Source organism: Sapajus apella, unplaced genomic scaffold (assembly GCF_009761245.1).
Source record: "Sapajus apella isolate SASKATOON/1434 unplaced genomic scaffold, GSC_monkey_1.0 scaffold68, whole genome shotgun sequence".
Taxonomy (NCBI): Eukaryota; Metazoa; Chordata; class Mammalia; order Primates; family Cebidae; genus Sapajus; species Sapajus apella.
The window spans coordinates 2264477-2287646 of NW_022437008.1; the positions used below are offsets into that span (position 1 = coordinate 2264477).

General features: G+C 43.6%; 1 protein-coding gene and 1 long non-coding RNA gene across 2 annotated transcripts; one reads left to right on the forward strand and one right to left on the reverse strand.

Moving 5' to 3' along the window:
- Positions 1-1013: 1013 nt before the first annotated feature.
- On the reverse strand, positions 1014-23170 carry LOC116530644. Its single transcript, XR_004260098.1, has 3 exons — positions 23158-23170; positions 22631-22632; positions 1014-1348 (listed from the first exon to the last, which is right to left on the reverse strand). It is a non-coding gene; the product is annotated as an uncharacterized LOC116530644 (long non-coding RNA).
- On the forward strand, positions 16967-19475 carry LEUTX (leucine twenty homeobox). Its single transcript, XM_032248799.1, is given in 3 exon segments — positions 16967-17321; positions 18973-19365; positions 19367-19475. Coding segments are annotated over 3 exon segments (522 nt in total). The 5' UTR covers positions 16967-17237; the 3' UTR covers positions 19412-19475.

Genomic DNA, 23170 nt, shown 5'->3' on the forward strand with positions numbered 1-23170 from the left:
TCTAATGATTGTTTCTTTTGCTATGCAGAAACTCTTAATAGATCCCCTTTGTCTATTTTGGCTTTTGTTGCCATTGCTTTTGATGTTTCGGTGATGAAGTCCTTGCCTATGCTTATGTCCTAAATGGTATTGCCTAGGTTTTCTTCTAGGGTTTTTATGGTGTTAGGTCTTATATTTAAATATTTAATCCATCTGGAGTTAATTTTTGTATAAGGTGTAAGGAATGGGTCCACTTTCAGCTGTCTGCACATGGTTAGCCAGTTTTCCCAATGCCGTTTATTAAACAGGGAATCCTTTCCCCATTGCTTGTTTTTGTCAGGTTTGTCAAAGATCAGATGGCTGTAGGTGTGTGGCATTACTTCAGAGGCCTCTGTCCTGTTCCATTGGTCTATATCTCTGTTTTGATACCAGTATCATGCTGTTTTGATTACTGTAGCCTTATAGTATAGTTTGAAGTCAGGTAGTGTGATGCTTTGTTCTTTTTACTTTGTTCATTTTACTTAGGATTGTCTTGGCTATGCAGGCTCATTTTTGGTTCCATATGAAGTATAAAGTGGTTTTTTCCAGTTCTGTGAAGAAGGTCAATGGCAGTTTGATGGGGATAGCATTGAATCTATAAATTACTTTGGGCAGTATGGCCATTTCACAATATTGATTCTTTCTAATCATGAGCATGGAATATTTTTCCATCTGCTTGTGTCCTTTCTTATTTCCTTGAGCAGTGGTTTATAGTTCTTCTTGAAGAGGTCCTTCACATCCTTTGCTAGTTGTATTCCTGGGTCGTTTATTCTTTTTGTAGCAATTGTGAATGGGAGTTCGCTGTTGATTTGGCTCTCTGTTTGTCTGTTATTGGTATATAGGAATGCTTGTGATTTTTGCACATTGATTCTGTATCCTGGGACTTTGCTGAAGTTGCTTATCATCTTAAGGAGATTTGGGGCTGAGATGATGGGGTCTTCTATCTATACAATCATGTCATCTGCAAATAGAGACAATTTGACTTTCTCTTTTCCTAATTGAATACCAAATGGTAAAGACCATTGACACAATGAAGAAACTGTGTCAACTAATGGGCAAAACAACCAGCTAGTGGAGCATCTCAGATGGAGGGGGTTGGTCCAGAATTCTCCCCAAAGGAAACACTCCAGAAAGAAAGTTTATTCTTAGGAGAGGACTGGGGCATCGGTAGGGGTCTTCTTCTAAGATCAAAGGCTAGGCTCCTGCAAGGGGAGGGAAGGCAGTGGGGGCACTTCAGAGGATGGAAATGGAGGTTTCCTAACTTTGTGTCTGTGGGTGGAAATGAATCAGTTACAGGAAAGACCATCAGTGAGAGCCAGTATTAAATGCCCTGTTGAAAGGGTTTCTTGCATGCATCTCTGACCAAGATTTCTACTCTACAAAGTACTGACTGCCATGTCCACTGTAGGAGCCTACAGCTCATCTCTGTGAAACAACTTTTCTCTGTCTCAGTCTGCAGGGAGGATGGGCAAGGGCGTGATCATCTGTGAGCACTCTTTAAATGAACAAACCAGATTTCTACATCTGTGCTCTACCTTTCCAGAAATAATATTATATATCTTTTGTTCCCGAACTGAGGGGAAACGGCATATAAGTATCTTCTCAGGTGGTTTTCTTCTTGTCTTTTTTCCTGGTTAAGTGGAGGGACATGTGAGGTTTAGGGTTCAGGTGGGAAAATGGGATCCCTGAAGTGTTCCCTCCCCTCTGTTTTCAGTGTAGAGAGTGAGGCTCCTATTCAGCCCTGCTCAACTGAGACACAGTCACATTCACCCTGTTATGGCTGAGTTATTCAAGCCTCCAATCCCATTGCTTATCCCCGTGTGGCTGAAAACAGCTGCCTGACATTTCAGTGCAGTTACTCATCTGAAATTGGGTAGGGATTTTGGTTCAGAGTGCCTGCCATAAACTCCATGCTATCGACGAGTGTTATTCCTAATGTGTTCTCAGATCTTCCAGTGGCCTTGGCACTCATTCTTTGTGCCCCAGGAAAATTTATCCTCTTTGATTCCTCCCACCACCCATGAAGTCCTTCAAGGCCTTTTGGGGATGACCACTACCTGTTTTACCGCTGAAAGCAAGAACGAAATTTTGTGACATTTGGAAAAGTTTTAATGAGTAAAGTGTAAGGGTTGAAGTGAGGAGGGATCATGCTGTCAACTGGCTCTGGGAATCCCGTGATCAGTTAGAAACAGGGATTCTTGGACAACAGGAAGTCTGATTATGACCCTCAATCGCAGACACACACTGAAGAAAGGGAGACATCTCTACACACTCGCATCAACCCCCAAGCACCTAAGACTACAGACACACACCACCATGCCTGGCAGATTTTAAATTTTGGAAAGTTAGAGTCTCGCTGCATTTCCTTGGCGGGTCTCCAACTCCTGGCCTCAAGCGATCCTCCCCACTTGGCCTCCCAAAGTGCTGCAGTTACAGGCCTCAGCAAACTTGATGAATGTCCATTGGAAGCTCTGCCTGAATGGAAATTAAACGTGTTACTTTCTTGTTTTGGGTGAATCTGTCTCTGAACCCAAGTCTCCCAATGTCCTTCCCTAGCAAATCAGGATCTGCTCATCACCCAGTCACACAATAGGAAGGACTGCTGGAGTGGGAGTCAGGGAAGTTGAGCCTGGGAGGCAGGAGCCAGTGCCTTCTGTGTGGACCCTGCCTGAGGAACCATGGGCCCCATAGCCTGCTTTCTCTTTCCCACGTTGCTTGGTAAGAGGCCCCTGAGGATTCATGCATTCTGTTCTTATGAATGCTCAGAAACGAGTCCTTAATAACTTATGGTCCCCAAGATCCCCAACAGTTCTGCCACCCTGGATGCACATTGACACACATGGGAAGTTGCACAGCTGCAACATCAGAGATGTTTCTGTGTGAGGAGGAACCTTCTCATGAACAGAAGGCCAATGCATGTTCCCAGTTCAATACTTGGTCACATCTCAGCACACACACACACCCCAGTCACACAGAGCCATGCCACTCACTGAGTCATGCACGCCTGCTCTCTGTACATATAAAGATGCCCATGCACTGGTCTAGCTGGGCTCACATAGACACTCACATCACAGTCATGAAAACGAAGCACAGTCACCCCCTTAAACTCACACACCCGTCCACCTCCTACCTGAAGTCACATCATTTCAGCAGAGTTCACTCTTACCAGACACTGTCACACACTCACGGAAGGTTACACTAATCCAGGATCCACCCATCACACCCTACAGGCATCTCAGATGCCATTTCCCCAAGGTCTCTCTTCCATACACCCACAACTCTCAGTAAAGCATTCACTGGAAAAGCTCATATTTTCATCTCATGAAATCTCCCTCTTTCTCTTCTTTGTGTAACTTAAGATATGGAAGGCTCTGCCTTTCAACTCATGGATGTCTGCGACAGCTCCATCTGGCCAGCTCTTCTGAATTGTTTCCAGGCTTCTGTGTAAATCTCTGAGTTGCAGAATTTAAATGGTCCCTGTCAGCCGTGCCCTCTGGCTTCATTCCTGATTAAAAGCCCTTCCCAGCAATGTCGTCCCACAGAGCGAGAGGGGGTGGGGTGTCAGAAACAGACTCAGTCACAACCATACCTGTTTGGAGGCCTGTGCCTGTGATGCAACAGAAATGACAGTGAGGGAGGTACTGGGGGAGGACGGGGTCACCAGGGAAATGCACACATAAAGACGATAGAGTGAGGATGAGGGGTGTCAATTCCAGCCTCCATGCTTCTCATGAAGCCTTTTCTCCACTGCTCAGAATCTACCAGGAAGGTGTGCATTTTCCTAACCAGTACAGTGGTCAAAAGCTGGAGATCCTGGGGGCAAGGCACTTGGCCTTGAAAGAAAATCCTCTTCTTTCTCCTCCAGCAAGTCATGGGAGAACATAGATCTGGATCCTCAGCAGGGCCTGGGGAGAGAAGTATAGAAAACACTTGTGTCTTCATTTTATTTTATTTTGTTTTGTACTTTAAGTTCTGGGGCACGTGCAGAATGTGCAAGTTTGTTACATAGGTATATACGTGCCACGGTGGTTTACTGCGTCCATCACCCCATCATCTACATTAGGTATTTCTCCTAATGTTATCTCTCCCCAATCCCCCCACCCCCTGCTATTCCTCCCCTAGCTTCCCCCCACCCCGACAGGCCCCAGTGTGTAATGTTCCCCTCCCTGTGTCCATGTGTTCGTATTGTTCAACACCCACTTATCGGTGAGAACATGTAGTCTGCTTAATGCACTGTCTTAATTTTTTTTGCTTTTGTTTCTTTTATCTTTTTGTATACTTTAAGTTCTGGGGTACATGTGCAGAACTTGCAGGATTGTTATATAGGGTATACACATGCCACGGTTTGCTGCCTTCATCCCCGCACCCCGTCACCTACATTAGGTATTTCTCCTAATGTTATCCCTCCCCAACCTCTCCACCCCCTGCTATCCCTCCCCTAGCCCCCTACCCCCAACAGACCCAGTATGTGAAGTTCCCCTCCCTGTGTCCATGTGTTTTCATTGTTCAACACCCACTTATGATTGAGAACATGTGGTGTTTGGTTTTCTGTTCTTGTGTCAGTTTGCTGAGAATGATGGTTTCCAGCTTCATCCATGTCCCTGCAAAGGACATATATTCATCTTTTTTGTGGCTGCATAGTATTCCATGGTGTATATGTGCCACATTTTCTTTCTTTACCCCACTTCAGACCCCTTGGCTCTGCCAGGTGAGGGCCACCCCAACTCTGTCTCTCAGACACCTGGGCTCTAGGTATGCCCTCTCATTTTTCTCTTTGTTTTCATGTGAATCAAAATCTCAGAGACTCTTCTGCTGATTCTTGGAGAATGGTGAGGTTTTTTTTTTGTTCATTTTCACTTTTTTGAATCAGTTGAGTTGCCTTTGGAGTCATTTGGTGGGTACAATCCATCCTCCATTTAACATTGCTTTGTTTTGGTTTTTTAAAATATTCTTTAAAAACAATCATTAAAACCTGATGTTGGTAATGTTTGCAACAAATATAGAGTTGGCCTAAAGCTTCACAGTTGATCACAGAAGTCACCAAGAGGTCTTTGAGGAGACTGCCCCTGAGATTGCTAGCCACAGTGGCTCTCAAAGTGTGGTCCCCAGACCAGCAGCATCAGCATCACCTGGGAGCCTGTTAAAATGCATATTCATAGATTCCAGCCCAGAGATACTGAGGCAGAAACTGAGTTTGGGGTCCAAACTCATTTTTCACAAGCCCTGTAGGTGATTTTCATTCACACTAAATTTTGAGGATCCCTGGCTAAAAAGAACTTCCATCTTCCCCTAACAATGAAACAAAATGAAACAAAACCTACAGACTCTGCCTGGGAATTCAAGACTACAGTAGATCCCGATGGCCAGTTCAACAGAGTATACAAGTTCAGCAAACACATATAGCCTTTGGGAATGAAGAATTCCCAAGTCTGGATTCTGGGAAAGCATCTCCAGTAAATGCAGACATATGTTTACCAAAATACATTTATTAATACAAGGAGGTTCATTAAAAAAAAAAAAAAGTGCTTCAGAAAGCACTTAAATCCTGAAGAGGTTTTGAGAATCTTTAGGGCAGACTTTGTGCAGGTGTTTCTGGCCAGATGGGAAGCAAGAAAGCTCACGCTGGGCTTTTGGACCTCAGGAGCGTGGTCTGAAGCTCAGATTCTGAAAGAAGAAGCTGGACCTGTAAGACCCACATCAGCTGTGTGTGTGTGTGTGTGTGTGTGTGTGTGTGTGTGTGTGTGTGTGTCTGTGTGTGTGTGTCTGTGTGTGTGTGTCTGTGTGTGTGTCAAGGGGAGGGTTGAGTCTCTGTATCATGGCACAGAAAGAAGCATTTCAACAACACAGATAATTGACCGTCCTTCTCTTCTCTTCTAGACGTTGTAATCAGCTGAGACTCTACTCATCCCATCTCAAGCTCTCAGCACCTGAAATTTCCCTCTCCAGCCCTATTTGTAATAGCCAAAAGCCATCAACTACGCCCATTAACAGCAGAATAATTTTTTTAATTGGTCCATTTACCCAAATAAAATAATATGGTGACAAAATACAGCAGATAAATACAGTATAGAAAATACAGTTTAATATCCAGTAATGAAAATGAATGAACTTGATGTGCAAACAATAGAGAGTATCTCAATGTGGAGTAAAAAAAAAAAAAAAAAAAAAAAAAAAAAAAAAAACTGGGCACAAGAGTACATATTGAACTGGTGCCCACCCAAATGCACCAACCAGGGACCAGCCTGCTACTTCTGCTGCTGGCACTGCAAGTGCTGTCCAGGGACCTGAGGAATGGCCTGCCTGACCTGCTGCTGCCACTGCTAGCGCCCACACCCATCACCTGGGGGCCTGAGGACCAGACTGCCTGTGTCCCCCCACCCCCGCCACTGCCAGCATCCACAGACGCTGCCTGGGGGCCTGCTGCTGCCACCATCAGTGCCCATATGTGGCACCCTGGGGCCCAGTGAGCAGCCCACCTGTTGTTAATATCCCGAGCAAAGCCTCACCAGTTTCCACCACTAACAAACACAGTTTAAACCACTGAAAAATTCAGACACTGCCGACATAAATTATAGCAAAGAGATCATGTAAAGACTACATTTTTGCCTCTATCAAAGCCAAAATACCCTACTCAACCAAAACTATAAATAGATCTACAAGAAAAAGTTTCTTTGTGAAAGCCAGTTCATAAAATTGGAAGAAGCAACTGTTACAACAAATGCACAGATATGGACTAAAAGACACAAGAAACATGAAAAAAGCAAGGAAATATGATACTCCAAAGGAACACTGTAATTCTCCAGTACCGGATCTTAAAAGAAAATCTATGAAAGGCCCAAAAAGGAATTCAGAACAATGATCTCAAGGAAACAACAAAATATGAGAGAACACAGCCAATACCAAGAAATCAGGGAAACAATTCATGACCTGAATGAGAAGGTCAGTAAAAAAGATGAATATAATAAAAAGCCAAACCCCAAAAATAATCTAGTTATTCATGTCTAAAAAAAAAAGTGAACTGAGTGTTCTGGGTCCCCCGAGGCCCCTTGAGTGGCTTTTTCCTTCACTTGGAATAAAATCCAAACTTCTTCACCGTGCTCTGATCTTGGTTGGTCTTTCCAGTTTGAGCTTTTCCCGATATTCCTCTCCCATACTACACCTCAACTACAGTGGCCTCTTATCTGCATCTCAGAAATGAAAAGGTTTTTCATGTCTCTGGGCCTTTATATTTGATGTTCTCTTTGCTTAGAACTCTCTTCCCCCTCCTTCGGTGAAAATGATACTTCCTCAGAGAGGTCTTACCTTTAATCTACTGCACATCCTCTAAATCACTGCTGTTGGTGGCATTCATCACCAGTAGTACCTGAACTGTGTATTGGTTTATTTCTCTTTCTTTTTTTTTTTTTTTTTTTTGAGACGGAATCCTGCTCTGTCACCAGGCTGGAGAGCAGTGGCACAATCTCAGCCCACTGCAACTTTAGCCTCCCGGTTCAAGGGATTCTCCTGCCTCATCCTCCCAAGTAGCAGGGACTACAGGCCTGTGTCACCACACCCAGCTAATTTTTGTATTTTTAGTAGAGACAGCGTTTCACCATGTTGACCAGGATGGTCTCGATCTCTTGACCTCGTGATCCATCTGCCTCAGCCTCCCAAAGTGCTGGGATTACAGGCGTGAGCCACCGCACCTGGCCTTGTTTCTTTTTTTATTTCCTGCTTTCCTCTCTAGAATGCCAGCACTTGGGAAGGTTGGCTGAGTTCTATTTTTGTAAATCCCAATTTCCTATTCACTGGAACAAATCTTAGCGGAGCAGGCATTCAAATAATTAAGTAAACAAATAAGAGTCAAGGGTGTTTTAAGTTCTGCAAAATTCCCTGTTATTAAGGAGCTCATCCCCTTTGAATATATCACCCTCTTTCCATCCTCACTAGTGCTACAGGGCTACTCCAGGGACTGATTCTAAAATTTATATGGAAAATTTGAGACCCATTTTATCCTTTCAGACAGGATTTGGAAGGGAGTTTCTACCCTTGACCGTGTTAGAAGTTTTCCTGAATTCGAGCTGGGCATGGTGGCTCACACCTGTAATTCTAGCACTTTGGGAGGCTGAGGTGGGTGGATCACCTGAGGTCAGGAGTTCAAGACCAGCCTGGCCATCATGGTGAAACCCCATCTTTTAAAAAAAAAAAAAAAAAGTTTTCCTGAATTTTATTCCTATAGAAGACATAGATGGAGCCAGGTCCAATGGCTTGCTTCTGTAATCCCAGCACTTTGGCAGGCCAAGGCTGGAGGATTTCTTGAGCCCAGGAGTTGAAGGCTACAGTGAGCTATAATGGCACTGCTGCACTCTAGTCTGGGCAACAGAGTGAGACCCTAAAACAAAACAAAACAAAAAAGACATAGATGGGTCCTTCAATCATTTTGCCTTAAGGCTATCTGCAATGTTTCCAGACAGAGTTCTTTCTCTTTTCCAAGACTTCTCCAAACCAACCTGGTGGGGGTGGAGGTTGGGGGAGAGGACAGAGTTGGGGGGGTACTATAAGATGGGCCAAGAGCAGAGTCCCACTTCCACTTCAGACAGTTTGGGTCCACACTGAGTGTGGGGAGGGTCTGTCTCATGAACAGAGACTAGATCTATCTCACCCACCAAATCATGCCCACCCCACAAATAAGCCCCATCATGGAGAAGAATGTTAGGCAGAGGAATGAATAAATGAGTTAATAGAGTGCCTGAAAGATGGAAAAAAATGAGTAACAGAATGACAAAGGGATGCTGAGGCAAGAGAGAAGCACAATTTTTAATGCAATCTATATTTTAAGTTTCCTTGCTAAAAACTATGGGCTCCCAACTGCCCCAAATCCATACTCGAAAGAAGATACAGGATCCTCTGTGGTTTAGGCTCCGCCAAGTTCTTCACTGTCATCCATTGCTGTCTGTACTGGAAGAGGTTGGACTGAGATGGGTGAGTGAAGGGCTTAACCTCCCATCATCCCAACTCCCAGCAGGACGCCTCCTGATGCACTCCAGGTCTTACAGGACGCCGCCCACGCACAGAGCACCTCCTTCACCTCCCGAGTTTGAGTTATGTTACCAACTTTTTTCTCTCTGTGCCTTGTTTATTTACTCATTTATCCCAATTCACATTCTTGAACATTTTATCCATTTTCTGTTTGCTTGACATCCCTTTGTTTTCTTCCACTCTTTCAGGTCAGGGGTCAGTGAATCACAGTTTTATTCCCAGCGTCCTACCCAGCATCAGGCATAGAGTAGGTTCTCAATAAAGAAATATTAATTGGGTTATTGGAGGGAGTGGCATTAGGGTAGGACAGGGTGGGAACTTGATTACATTACAAAAATTGCTTAAATAATCAGGCCTTTTAGCCCAGCAGTCACAGAGTCAGCTCAGGAGTTCTGTGGCACACAGCTGATCAAACCACTGCGTCTCCAGAGGACATGATGCCAGGTAAGCTGGGCAAAGGCAGGAGGCTGGGGGTTGAGTGACTAGGTTGCAGATACATCAAGTGAGAGATGTGGGATCTTGTGGTGGCTTCTGGGCTTTGTCAATGCTAGGTCGACAATTTTAGAAACCACTGGGTTGTACCAAGGACCATTTGAAAAACAATTTGCAATGGGACTCCAGTAACTTAGGAGTTTGTTTCTCCACATCCCTTTTTATAAAAAGATGGGGTCTTGCTATGTTGCTCAGGCTGGCTTCTAGCTCCTAGGCTCTAGTGATCCTCCCACCTCACCCTCAGGAGTAGCTGGGCCTTATTAAGTGTGTGCCATGCCCAGCTAATTTTTAAATTTTTTTGTAGAGACGGGATCTCACTTTGTTGCCTAGGCTGTCTTGAACTCACATTCTTTTTAATGCCTAGTACTACTTCTTAAATGTCAGTCCATTTATGGGTATAAAATAGTATGTGATCTTTAATTCCCATTTATTTATTAACCAGTGTGATTGAATCTGTTCACTCTATATTAAAGGCCATTATGTTTTCCCCTCATGCTCATTTTTGTATTTATGTCGTTTGCCATTTTTTAGTATTTTTTTCTTGAGGTTTAGTAGAATATTTTTATCTTCTAGATACTAATAATTTATCTCTTATACGTGTTGCAAATACATTCTCCAAGCATGTCTTGTGTTTTTCAATTTACTTATGAGTACTATTGTACAAATATTCTAAGAGTTGCCATTGTGATATTTATCAACATTTTCCTTTGAGAATTCTACTTGTAAAATATAGTTTAGCAGTGTATTTCTGGCCAGGCACAGTGGCTCATGCCTGTAATTCCAGCACTTTGGGAGACCAAGGTGGGCGGAACAATGAGGCCAGGAGTTCAAGACCAGCCTGGACAACATGGTGAAACCCCGTCTCTATTAAAAATACAAAAATTAACTGGGCATGGTGGCACGAGTCTGTGGTCCCAGCTACTTGGGAGGCTGAGACACAAGAATTACTTGAACCTGGGAGGCAGAGGTTGCAGTGATCTGAGATTGCACTGCTGCACTCCAGCCTGGTCAACAGAGCAAGACCCTGTCTCCAAAAAAAAAAGAAAAAAGTGTATTTCTTGGCTAGAGACATAAATGTAATTTTACTTACATTTTAACTTTTTAAAATGATTTTATACTGTTTGAAATAGATGCTTGGTGCTGCAAAGAAAAATTAGTACTGGGACAAAGGATCTCTCAGCAAAGCAATTCTTTTTACCTCCTACGGAAAGCGTTCTCCCATAGCAATCTTGTCATGAGAGTACAACGAACAAAGGAAAGCAGACATATTTATTTCTTACACATTGGGGTTGTCTTTACTGCTGTATCGGATCTCCATTGGCTGCAGCCAGACCTCACAATCTAAACTAAAACCTGATTGGCTAATAAAAGCAATGGAGAGCAAAAAGGGGAAGTCCAAATAAGGAAGGGGCATAGGCTGTGAGCAGGGACATGCCTGTGAGCACTTTTAGCACAAATATTTTGGTTAAAGTACGAGGACATAGAATGTACCACATGACTGTAAGCACAGCTAACAGCTACATCGTATAGGGCTTCTGGCAAAAAGGCAAAAAGTCTTTCAATGAAAATGTTTAAAACAAACTATTATTTCTAACACTTAGGAATTTTTTATCTTAAACAAGAAAGGAGACTTTGAAGTGGAACTTTTTACTTCCCACATTCTAATAGAAAAATTATACATCAACAAGCTCACTTATCAAAACTTGTACCTGGCTCTTCTAATACATTTTTCTATTCTTTAATATTAAACTTACAAAAATACTAATTAGTCGATTTTACATATTGACCTCTCAGCTTGGTAGATGATGTTGCCACTTCCCTCCTCGACTTCACGCCCTATAACTTACCAATGGGCAGTATTGCTTTTCTAAAGACCAGTAGAATTCCAATTACTATTCCTTTGAATGGAAATTCTACTTCCCTTTAGAAGCTTTTGGAACTTGCTGTATATTCTTGGTATTCTGATATTTTTGCAACAATGATCCTTTTGTTCATTTTTTGTGCTCATCGTGGAATAGCTTCAGTCTGGAAACCCCTGTGCCTCATCTCTCGAATCTTGATTATTTATTTATTCATTTATTTATTTGAGACATAGCCTCACTCTGTCGCCCAGGCTGGAGTGCGGTGGCACGATCTCAGCTCACTGCAACCTCCACCTCCTGGGTTCAAGTGATTCTCCTGCCTCAGCTTCCCAAGTAGCTGGGATTACAGGCGCCTGCCACCACACCGTGCTAAATTTTGTATTTTTGGTAGAGACAGGGTTTCACCATGTTAACCAGAATGGTCTTGATCTCCTGACCTTGTGATTTGCCCACTGCGGCCTCCCAAAGTGCTGGGATCACAGGGATGATCCACTGCGCCCGGCCTCAAATCTTGAATTTTTAAAATATTTTTGTGATACTCTCTGAAACTTCTTTTAGTCAGAGATATTTTTAGTCACATAAATATTGCTAGTGTTGGACATCCCTGAGCAGAGGTCTTATTTTCTGATCTTTTCACTCTTTCTGTCCACTTTTGTATATTTTTTCTACTTCCTGGGATAGCTTTCTCTTCCAACTCTTCTATTGCATAAGGATTTATTTTTAGCTATTGATTTCAAAGAACATTTGTCTTATCAGATTTTCCTTTCTTTTCAAGACTTTCTTGATGTGAGTGCAATATATTTCATTTATCTGAGAATATTAATTTTAACATTTATATATTTTTTTCTTTTTCTTTTTTTTTTTTTTTTTTTTTTGTGATGGAGTTTTGCTCTGTTGCCCAGGCTGCAGTGCAGTGGAGTGATCTCAGCTCACTGCAACCTCCACCTCCCTGGTCCATGCGATTCTCCTGCCTCAGCTTCCCAAGTAGCTGGGATTACAGGCACCCACCACCACACCCTGCTAAATTTTGTATTTTTGGTAGAGACGGGGTTTTACCATGTTGGCCAGACTGGTTTCAAACTCCTGATCTCAAGTGGTCCACCCTCCCTGGCCTCCCAAAGTGCTAGGACTACAGGTGTGAGCCACTGCACCTGGCCTTATTTCTTAAGAAAGAATATGTTTATTTGCTGTTTTCTCCTCTTTCTTTTACTCTTCGACCTTCCCTTTCTTTTTCTTTCGTTGTCTCTCTCTCTCCCTCTCTCTCTCTTTCTCTCTTTCTTGCTGTCCCCCCTCTATTTCAGGGTTTTTCTTCATTATCCTGTAAATTTTTGCTCTCCCTTTGTGTAATGCTGAGAAGCTAAGAGAAACCTGTGTGCTTGATCACTTGTCTTCACTATGCGATGATTAGGCAGCATTTGCCTTTTGTTTTTCCATGTATTTGTATGAGGAATAAGAGCATCCTAAAAATAGAATCTTTCATATAAAATAGATGACCATGAGAATCAGGTTTTACTAGTTGATGAAGTCTTATTTATATTCTAAACCATAGTAAAAACTCCCATTCTGTACTAATGCCATTTGCATATTCATCCCCTCAAAATCTCATGTTGAAATATGATCCCCAAGGTTGGAGGTGGGGCCTGTTGGGAGGGGTTTGGATCATGGGAGTGGGTCCCTCTGAATGGCTTAGTGCCATCTTCATGGTAATGAGTGATGGTAGATCACACAAGATCTGGTGGTTTAAAAGAGTCTGGGACCTCCCCCTGCTCTCTCTTGCTCCTACTCTCACTATGTGACACTTTGCTCCCCTTCACCTTCTGTCCTGAATGGAAACTTCCTAAGGCCCTCACCAGAAGCAGATGCCAGCACTGTGCTTCATGTATAGCCTGCAGAACTGTGAGCCAATTAATTCCTCTTTTCTCATTTACCCAGCTTTAGATATTTCTTTATAAATGCATAAATGGACTAACACATTGCACCAAGCCTGTAATTAACAGACTTGCTTCTTTGGTTACTCACATCTTCCCTAAAGGAATGAACTTTCTGGGACCATTTTACTGATAAAGATATGGAGGCAAACAATACAAGTGTAGTGATGCTCCCAAAGTCACCAAGCTACTAGTAAATGAGAGCATCAACGTTCATTCTCAGGTCACTAAGCTTTATCTTTGCTTCCCTACTGACCCTTAATAATTGGCCAAACCAATAGCTTCAGGGTCTCACAGGCCAGCAAACGTAAACAGCAGTGCCACTGAGTCTATGACTGGTTAGGATGATAGGGTCTCAAATACCCTGTGAACCTTATAAACTCATATAAACCCGGTGGTGTCAATATCATGCCACTGTTCTATCTCAATAAGGACTGATCTGGTTTGGCTATGTCCCCACCCAAATCTCATCCTGAATTGTAGCGCCCATAATTCCCATGTATTGTGGGAGGGGCCCTGTGTGAGATAAGTAAATCATAGGGGCAGTTCCCCCATGACATTCTCATGGTAGTGAATAAGTCTCATGAGATCTGATGGCTTTATGAGAGGTTTCCCCTTTTGCTTAGCTCTCATTCCCTCTCTTGCCTCATCACCATGTAAGATGTGGCTTTGCTCCTCCTTGCCTTCCACCATGATTGTGAGGCCTCCCCAGCCATGTGGAACTGTGAGTCCATTAAACCTCTTTCCTTTGTAAATTACCCAGTTTCAGGTGTGTCTTTATTAGTAGCATGAGAACCAGAAAGATGTCCCCAGGTTGCTAGGAAAACAAATTGGTGCCCAAAGTCATGGAGTGGTAAATATTCCTCCCCCAGGGGCTGTAGAATGAGGCTACAGAAATAAGATCTTCCCATTTGTGGCTTAAAAATGCGTCCTGCTCGGTGGAAATTGGCACTGATTTTCTGGGAATGCAGAACACTCCGAGAAGGAGGGCGAGAAGTGGGTCTCATGCATTGAATGTTTAGCCTAAGCTTTTGATTCCCAGGCCAAGCTCAGGAAAGAAGCTTACCTTTGGGGAGATATCTATAGATATAGATATATAGTGTGTGTGTGTGGTTTGCATTCCAATAAAACATTAAATTTTTTTTTATTTCCATAGGTTATTGGGGAACAGGTGGTGTTTGGTTACATGAATAAGTTCTTTAATAGTGATTTGTGAGATTTTGGTGCACCCATCACCCGAACAGTGTACACTGCACCATATTTGTAGTCTTTTATCCCTCACCCCCTTCCCACTCTTTCCCCGAGTCCCCAAAGTCCATTGTTTCATTCTTATGCTTTTGCATCCTCATAGCTTAGCTCCTCCTTGTAAGTGAGAACATACGATGTTTGGTTTTCCATTCCTGAGTTACTTCACTTAGAATAATAGTTGCCAGTCTCATCCAGATTTCTACAAATATCATTAATTCATTCCTTTTTATGGCTGAGTAGCATTTCATCACACACACACACACACACACACACACACACACACACCCGGAGTTTCTGAACATTTGGGTTGGTTCCACATTTTTGCAGTTGCAAATTGTGCTGCTATAAACATACATGTGCCATTATCTTTTTCATGTAATGACTTCTTTTCCTCTGTGTAGATACCTAGTAATGGGATTGCTGGATCAAATGGTAGTTCTCTTTTCAGTTCTTGAAGGAATCTCCACACTGTTTTCCATAGTGATTGTATTAGTCTACATTCCCACCAGTGGTGTAAAGTGTTCCCTGTTCACTGCATCCATGACAAAATCTATTATTTTTTTATTTTTTGATTATAGCCATTCATGTGGTTTCGATTTGCATTTCCCTAATCATTGGTGATGTTGAACATTTTTTCATATGTTTATTGCCCATTTGTAGTTCTGTATCTTTTTTTTTTTTTTTTTTTTGAGGTGGAGTCTCACTCTGTTGCCCAGGCTGGAGTGCAGTGGCACGATCTCAGCTCACTGCAACCTCCGCCTCCCAGGTTCAAGCGATCCTCCTGCCTCAGCCCCTCTAGTAGCTGGGATTACAGGCATGTGCCATCATGCCTGGCTAATTTTTGTATTTTTAGTAGAGATGGGTTTTTGCCATGTTGGCCAGGCTGGTCTCAAACTGTCCTCAGGTGATCCGCCCACCTCAGCCTCCCAAAGTGCTGGGATTGCAGGCATGAGCCACAAGTGGAGCATTTAGACCATAAATTCAATGTTAGTATTAAGATGTGAGGTACTATTCCATTCATTGTGCTATTCGTTGCCTGTATAACTTGTTTTCTGTGTGTTTTCTTAATTTGTATTTTTGTTTTATAGGTCCTGTGAGATTTATTCTTTAAAGAGGTTCTGTTTTGATGTGTTTCCAGGATTTGTTTCAAGATTTAGACCTCCTTTCAGCAGTTCTTATATTGCTGGCTTGGTAGTGGTGAATTCTCTCAGTATTTGTCTGAAAAAGACTGTATCTTTCCTTCATTTATGAAGCTTAGTTTCACTGGATACGAAATTCTTGGCTGATCATTGTTTTGTTTAAGGAGGCTGAAGCTAGGGCCCCAATCCCTTCCAGCTTGTAAGGTTTCATCTGAGAAAGCTGCTGTTAATCTGATGGGTTAAAAAGAAATAAAAATAAAATTAAAAAATGGTTACTTGGTGCTTTTGCCTCACAGCTTTTAAGATTCTTTCCTTCATCTTGACTTTAGATAACCTGATGACAATGTACCTAGGAGATCATCTTTTTGTGGTGAATTTCCCCCATGTTCTTTGAGCTTCTTGTATTTGGATGTCTAGGTCTCTGGCAAGGCTGGGGAAATTTTCTTCTATTATCCTCCAAATATTTTTCCCGAACGTTTACATTTCTCTTCTTCCTCAGGAATGCCAATTATTATTAGGTTTGGTTGTTTTTTTTTTTTTTTTTTTTTTGGGACGGAGGGTCTCTCTTGTTTCCCAGGCTGGAGTGCAATGGCGCGATCTCGGCTCACCGCAACCTCCGCCTCCTGGGTTCAGGCAATCCTCCTGCCTCAGCCTCCTGAGTAGCTGGGACTACAGGCACGCGCCACCATGCCCAGCTAATTTTTTGTATTTTTAGTAGAGACGGGGTTTCACCGTGTTGACCAGGATGGTCTCGATCTCTTGACCTCGTGATCCACCCGCCTCGGCCTCCCAAAGTGCTGGGATTACAGGCGTGAGCCACCGCGCCCGGCCCAGGTTTGGTTGTTTAACATAATCCCAGACCTCTTGGAGGCTTTGTTCATATTTTCTTACTCTTTTCTGTTTGTCTTTGTTGGATGGGTTTCATTTGAAAACCTTTCCTTCAAGCTCTGAAGTTCTTTCTTCTGCTTGTTTGATTCTATTGCTGAGACTTTCTGGAGCATTTTGCATTTCTATGAGAGCATTCACTGTCTTCTAAAGTGTTGATTATTTTTTATTTATGCTGTCAATTTCACTGAAGATTTCTCCCCTCGTTTCTTGTATCTTTTTTTTTTTTTTTAATTTCCTTAAATTGGGCTTCATTTTTCTCTGGTGCCTCCTTGATTAGCTTAATAACTGACCTTCTGAATTCTTTCTCAAGTATATCAGGGATTTATTCTTGGTTTGGATTTATTGCTGGTGAGCTAGTGTAATTTGAGGGGGGTGTTAAAGAACCTTGTTCTGTCGTATTACCAAATTCGGTTTTCTGGTTCCTTATCATTTGGGTAGACTCTGCCAGAGGGAAGGTCTAGGGCTCAAGGCTGTTGTACAAATTCTTTTGTCCCATGGGTATTCCCTTGATGTAGCACTCTCCGCCTTTTCCTCCGAATTTTTTTAACGAAAGCCTTTTGTCTGTTCCCTCTGCAGAAAGGCCAAAGCGTGATCGTCGGCGTCGCACAATACTTCTCTCTGAACAACTCAAGGCATTGAGAAAAATGTTTGAAGAGACCACGTACCCAAGTTTGGCTACAATGGTGAAACTGGCTTCAGAACAACACCTGAGCCTACTTGTAGTAAAGGTCTGTCTCCAAGTGTATCTGTAGGTAGCACGCCTAACCCAGAGCTTCACACACACTTTTTTTTTTTTTTTTTTTTTGAGACGGAGTTTCACTCATGTTACCCAGGCTGGAGTGCAATGGCGCAATCTCGGCTCACCGCAACCTCCGCCTCCTGGGTTCAGGCAATTCTCCTGCCTCAGCCTCCAGAATAGCTGGGATTACAGGCACATGCCACCATGCCCAGCTGATTTTTTGTATTTTTAGTAGAGACGGGGTTTCACCATGTTGACCAGGATGGTCTCGATCTCTTGACCTCGTGATCCACCCGCCTCGGCCTCCCAAAGTGCTGGGATTACAGGCGTGAGCCACCGCGCCCGGCTTTCCACACACACTTTTAATCATTGTTACAACAATTCCTATTTCTTGACAATTGCTATGTATAAGGACAGATGTTAAGTACTTTATATTCTTATTGTCATGAGCACCCACTTTATTGAGGGACACTAAGGCTCACATAGAAGAGTCGTCTTCCTGCCAGGTGCAGTGGCACACATCCGTAATCCCATCACTTTGGGAGGCTGAGGTGGGCGGATCATCTGAGGTCAGGATTTTGAGACCAGCCTGACCAACATGGAGAAACCCCGTCTCTACCAAAAATACAAAATTAGCCAGGCGTGGTGGCATGTACTTGTAACCCAAGCTACTCAGGAGGCTGAGGCAGCAGAATTGCTTGAACCCAGGAGGCAGAGATTGCAGTGAGCTGAGATCATGCCATTGCACTCCAGTCTGGGCAATGATAGCAAAACTCTGAAAAAAAAAAAAAAAAGAAAAGAAAAGAAAAAAGAAAAGCTGTCTTCCAAGCATTATAAACACAAGAGCTGGAATTTGAACCCAAGCCTTTCTAACCCCAGACCCACCATGCTACACAGGACTGTCTGAGGCTGAATCTCAGATACTCCCATTCGGGTCTATTCTTGTGTATTCAGGACAGGTTCTGCTTAATTCACATTCATCCAGCTGCCTGTCACTAAGTTCCCACAGAGTATTCAGGGGAGAACATCTGGATGAACTCTGAAGACATCCCAAACTAAACTCTCACCCCATACTCTGACTTTAAAATACTTTCTCTGGGCACCAGGCATAAGTGGCTCACACTTGTAATCCTAGCACTTCGAGAGGCAGAGGCAGGAGGATCGATTGAGCTTGGTTCAAGACCAGACTGGGCAACATAGCAAGACCATGCCTCTACAAAAAAATTAAAAATTAACCAGGCATGGAGGTGCATGCCTTTAGTCCCAGCTACTTGGGAGACTGAGATAGGAGGATTGCTTAAGCTTGGGACTTCGAGGCTGCAGTAAGCTGATTGCACCACTGCACTCCAGGCTGGGTGACAGAGCAGTACCCTGCCTAAAAAAAAAAAAAAAATACACCACTAATACAAATCCCCTTTTGCTTAATACGTCATGACCTAGGTCATATTCCATTGCTAGTACAATCCTACACCCACTTTTCCCTTGAAACCCAGGACAGCAGAGGATAGAAAGAGCTTCCCTTCTTCCAATAAATATAAGACTAACTCTCTCTCACACCAAAAAAACAAATTCCTAAGAAACATGAGGATGCCCCTTTATACTCAACCCCCATTATTAACTTCCCCTCTCCCCCTTCCTAGACATGGTTCAAGAACCGGCGGGCCAAATGGAAGAAGCAGCAGCAGCAGCAAATGCAGCCACAGCTATCGCTGGGAGCATCAAGCCAGACTATTTCAGTGAAGGAGGAGACTCCCTCAGCCGTAACTACTGCAGACATTCGTCCAATAAGTCCTAGAATCTCTGATGTAAATGACCATGATCTACATGAGCCTTCTGGTGTCAGGAATCCTGGAGAAGCTGGCGCCTCTGTGAGGGATTCATCCTGGCATCCTCAGTCACATGATATTGAACAGATATGTCTGGGGGCTTCAAATCTTCCTTGGGCCTCCTCTCCCTATGAAATAGATGAATTTGTAAAGATCTATGACCTGTCAGAGGCAGATGACACCAGCAGCCTAAATCAATATCTTTTTCCTCCCAGTGTGCCTGGAGTATGACCAGCTCCGATCTTCAGTGTAACTTCTTACACACAGGCTGGGTGCGGTGGCTCACGCCTGTAATCCCAGCACTTTGGGAGGCCGAGGTGGGCGGATCACCTGAGATCAGGAATTCTAGAACAGCCTGATCAACGTGGAGAAACCCCATCTCTACTAAAAAAAATACAAAAAAATTAGCTGGGCATGGTGGCACATGCCTGTAATCCCAGCTGCTTGGGAGGCTGAGGCAGGAGAATTGCTTGAACCCAGGAGACGGAGGTGGCAGTAAGCCGAGATCACACCACTGCACACCAGACTGGGCAACAAAAGTGAAACTCTGTCTCAAAAAAAAAAAACAAAAAAAACAAAAAAACAACAACAAAAAAAAACTTACACACACCTTGTGGGGGAGGCCTGTGATCTGACCCACTGAGATATATTTCCAGACACCTTTAATGGGTCGATCCCAGTCTAAATAGATCAGAGGCTATGAATTTATCTTTTTCTGTAAGAAAAGCCAATAAAGGAACTCCCCTATATTTCATCGTCTGCATTTTCTGACTCCATTTTAGTGCCTCCTCCCCCAAATTTCAGCATTAAAGACTGTCATCAGAGAAGTGACACCAGCAACACAGTGAACAATGACATGGGAGGTTCCTGACTCTGATGGCCTGAATAAACATCTACACCTGGATTAGTTCTCTCTGGAAGAAAATCAGAAACGAGTCGAGACTTCTATACACCAGGCAACTGAGAAAACGTCTTATCAAACAGGGAGCAGTGGCTCACACTTTGGGAGGCTGAGGCAAGCAAATCACGAGATCAGGAGCTGGAGACCAGCCTGACCAACATGGTGAAACCCCATCTCTACTAAAAATACAAAAATTAGCTGGGCATCGTGGCACATGCCTGTAATCCCAGCTACTCGGGAAGCTGAGGCAGGAGAATCACTTGAACCAGGGAGGGAGAGGTTGCAGTGAGCCGAGATCGTGCCAGTCCAGCCTGGGTGACAGAGTGAGACTTTGTCAAACAACCACAACAATAAACAAACAAACAAAACAGCAGGAAAAGCTGAAGCACTCAGGAACCAAATCCACCCTGAGCACTGAGCATCCAATCAGGAAGGAATTCCTAGTTCCCAGCTTCTCCCCGAGGAGAGAAGGGGTGAACCACACATAGCCCTCTAACTGTTAATGGCTAAGTTCCTAACTAGCCTGCATCAGGGAGTTGACTAGGTAGATAAACTACAGACTTACAAGAGCCCGAACAGAGGCTCAGTGCCTCCCAAGCCTTCACCCCAGGCCTGTCAATTCCTCCTGAAAGAAGTTTGTCCACACGTCGATCACCCCAACTTTTATTGCTGTCACTCAAGGGACTGCATCCTAAACCTCCTGCCTCTGGAAATGGAAGGGATTAGGCATACGTGAGCCTCCCTAGCTCACAGAAGAAAAAGGTGGTTTTAAGCAGCCACACAAGCACTTCAGGGTTTGCCTTCCTCCGCCACACTCCCCCAACCAGAGCAGTGCAGAGAAGGGGTGAAAACGCACAGTTCCCAGTTTCTCCTCAAAAGGATTTGCCAGCACACTCTTCCAGCTGCTGCTTGATAGTCCTGCTTTTAACCAGCTTGTATGCGGGAGTTCACAGGACAGACAAATGCTGGACCCTCAGGAGCCTGCACAGGAGTTCAGACACTCCAGGCCTTTTGCCCTTGCTTGCTCCAGTGGGAAATCTACAGACTCTCCCTGGAAGGAGCTTTTCCATGCAGTGAGCACCCAAACTTTTACAGCTTCCACTGCATCCTAAATCACCTATCTCTAGGAAGTGAAGGGACTTGGCATTCACTAGGTTCCCTGGATCACAGCAAAGAGGTGATTTTAAACTGATGCACAAGCATTTCCAGTACACTGGGATATTCCCAGGGGCCTGAGGCTGAGCACACCCAGCTGGCCATTACCACCTCAGGTGGCATCTACCTGCATGTGCCACTTACAGGCCTGGAGACTGGCCTGCTCAGCCCATCGCAGCCATCACCAACACTAGCACAAGCTAACTGGAAGCTAGATTGTCCTGCCAATGTTATTGCCATTGCCTGTGCCACACTTGCTGCCCAGTGGCCCCAGGAACTGTGCGTCTACCTGGCCCATGCTGCCAATGCCGGCACCCAAGCAAGCCACCTGGAAGCCCAGGAATTGGCCCACCTGAACCTGCTAAGACCTGTGCCAGCATAGACCACCCTGGGGCTCAAGGACAGGCATGCTTGGCCCACCACTGCCACCCCTGTGCCCAAGAACTGGCCCACCTGGCATCCCCTGTCCCCAGAAAAACTTCACCACAGCCTCCACTAACAACTGCACTTTAAGTCACAGAGGAAATAACACACACTACTGATGTTGCTTACAGCCAAAGAAATCATACGAAGATTATACCTGGATAAAGAATTCAAAATAACGATATTAAAGAAGCTTGGTGAGATACAGAAGAACTCAGAAAAATAATACAAACAAATTAGAAAAACAATTCAGGATATGAATAAAAAGTTTACCAAAGAGATAGACATAAAAAAGAACCAAACAAATTCTGGAAAAGAAGACTTCATTGAATGAAATACAAAATATATTTGAAAGCTTCAGCAATCGACTAAATCAAATAGAATAAAGAATTTCAGAACCTGAAGCCCTATCTTTTGAAATAACCCAGGAAGACAAAAAGATAAAAAATTTGAAAAGAATGATAAAAGCCATATGAGATACCATAAAGCAACCAAATTTTCAAATTATTGGGGTCCCAGAAGGCAAAGAGAGAGAGCAAAAGATTAAGAAAATCTTTTAATAAAATAATAGTCTGGGCACAGTGGCTCATGCCTGTAATCCCAGCACTTTGGGAGGTCAAGGCAGGTTGGTCACTTGAGGTCAGGAGTTCAAAATGAACCTAGCCAACATGGTTGAAATCCCGTCTCTACTAAAAATACAAAATTAGCCAGGCACAATGGCACATGACTGTAATCCCAGTCATGAGAGGCTAAGGGAGGAGAATCACCTGAACTTGGGAGGCTGAGGTTGCAGTGAACCAAGATCACGCCATTGCACTCCAGCCTGGACAAAAAGAGTGAAACTCTTTGTCTCAAAAAAAAAAAAAAAAAAAAAAAAATCTGAATAAGAGCTATTCCTTGATCTTAAAGGAATGGATCATTCTCTAAGAGAACTTAGGGCTGGAGGCCTTGATTTCTGCCAGCCAGTCCCAGGAGTTAGCTGTTAAGAGTCACTACTCACCTTTGCAAAATTCAGCTTGATCAGTGACTTCTCCTTTAGTTTCAGGAAAAAGAAGCAAGAACCTTTAAGTAATTAATAAGTAAGTGACTGATGTGAAGAAACGCTGAGGCTCTAAAGCTGGATGGAACAGAGACTGGACTATTCTCTGAACATCTAAGTCTATGCAGCTATAAACAAGAAGGTAAGGCTGCAGGAGCTGACCCGGAGGCCCCAAGATGCATCAATAAACCAGGATGGTAGCAGCTGTGGAGCTGTGTGGGGCAGCAGTCCCCAACATTTTTGGCACCAGGAACCGGTTTTGGGGAAGGCAAATTTTCCACAGACGGTGGTGGCCCACCGGGTAGGTGGGGTGGGTGGGGTGGGGGTGGGGAGTTGTTTGGGGATGTTTCAAGCTCATTACATTTATTGTGCACTTTATTATTATTACATTATAATATATAATTAAATAATTATGCAACTCACTGTAATGTAGAATCAGTGGGAGCCCTGAGCGTGTTTTCCTGCAACTAGATGGTCCTACATGGGGGTGATGG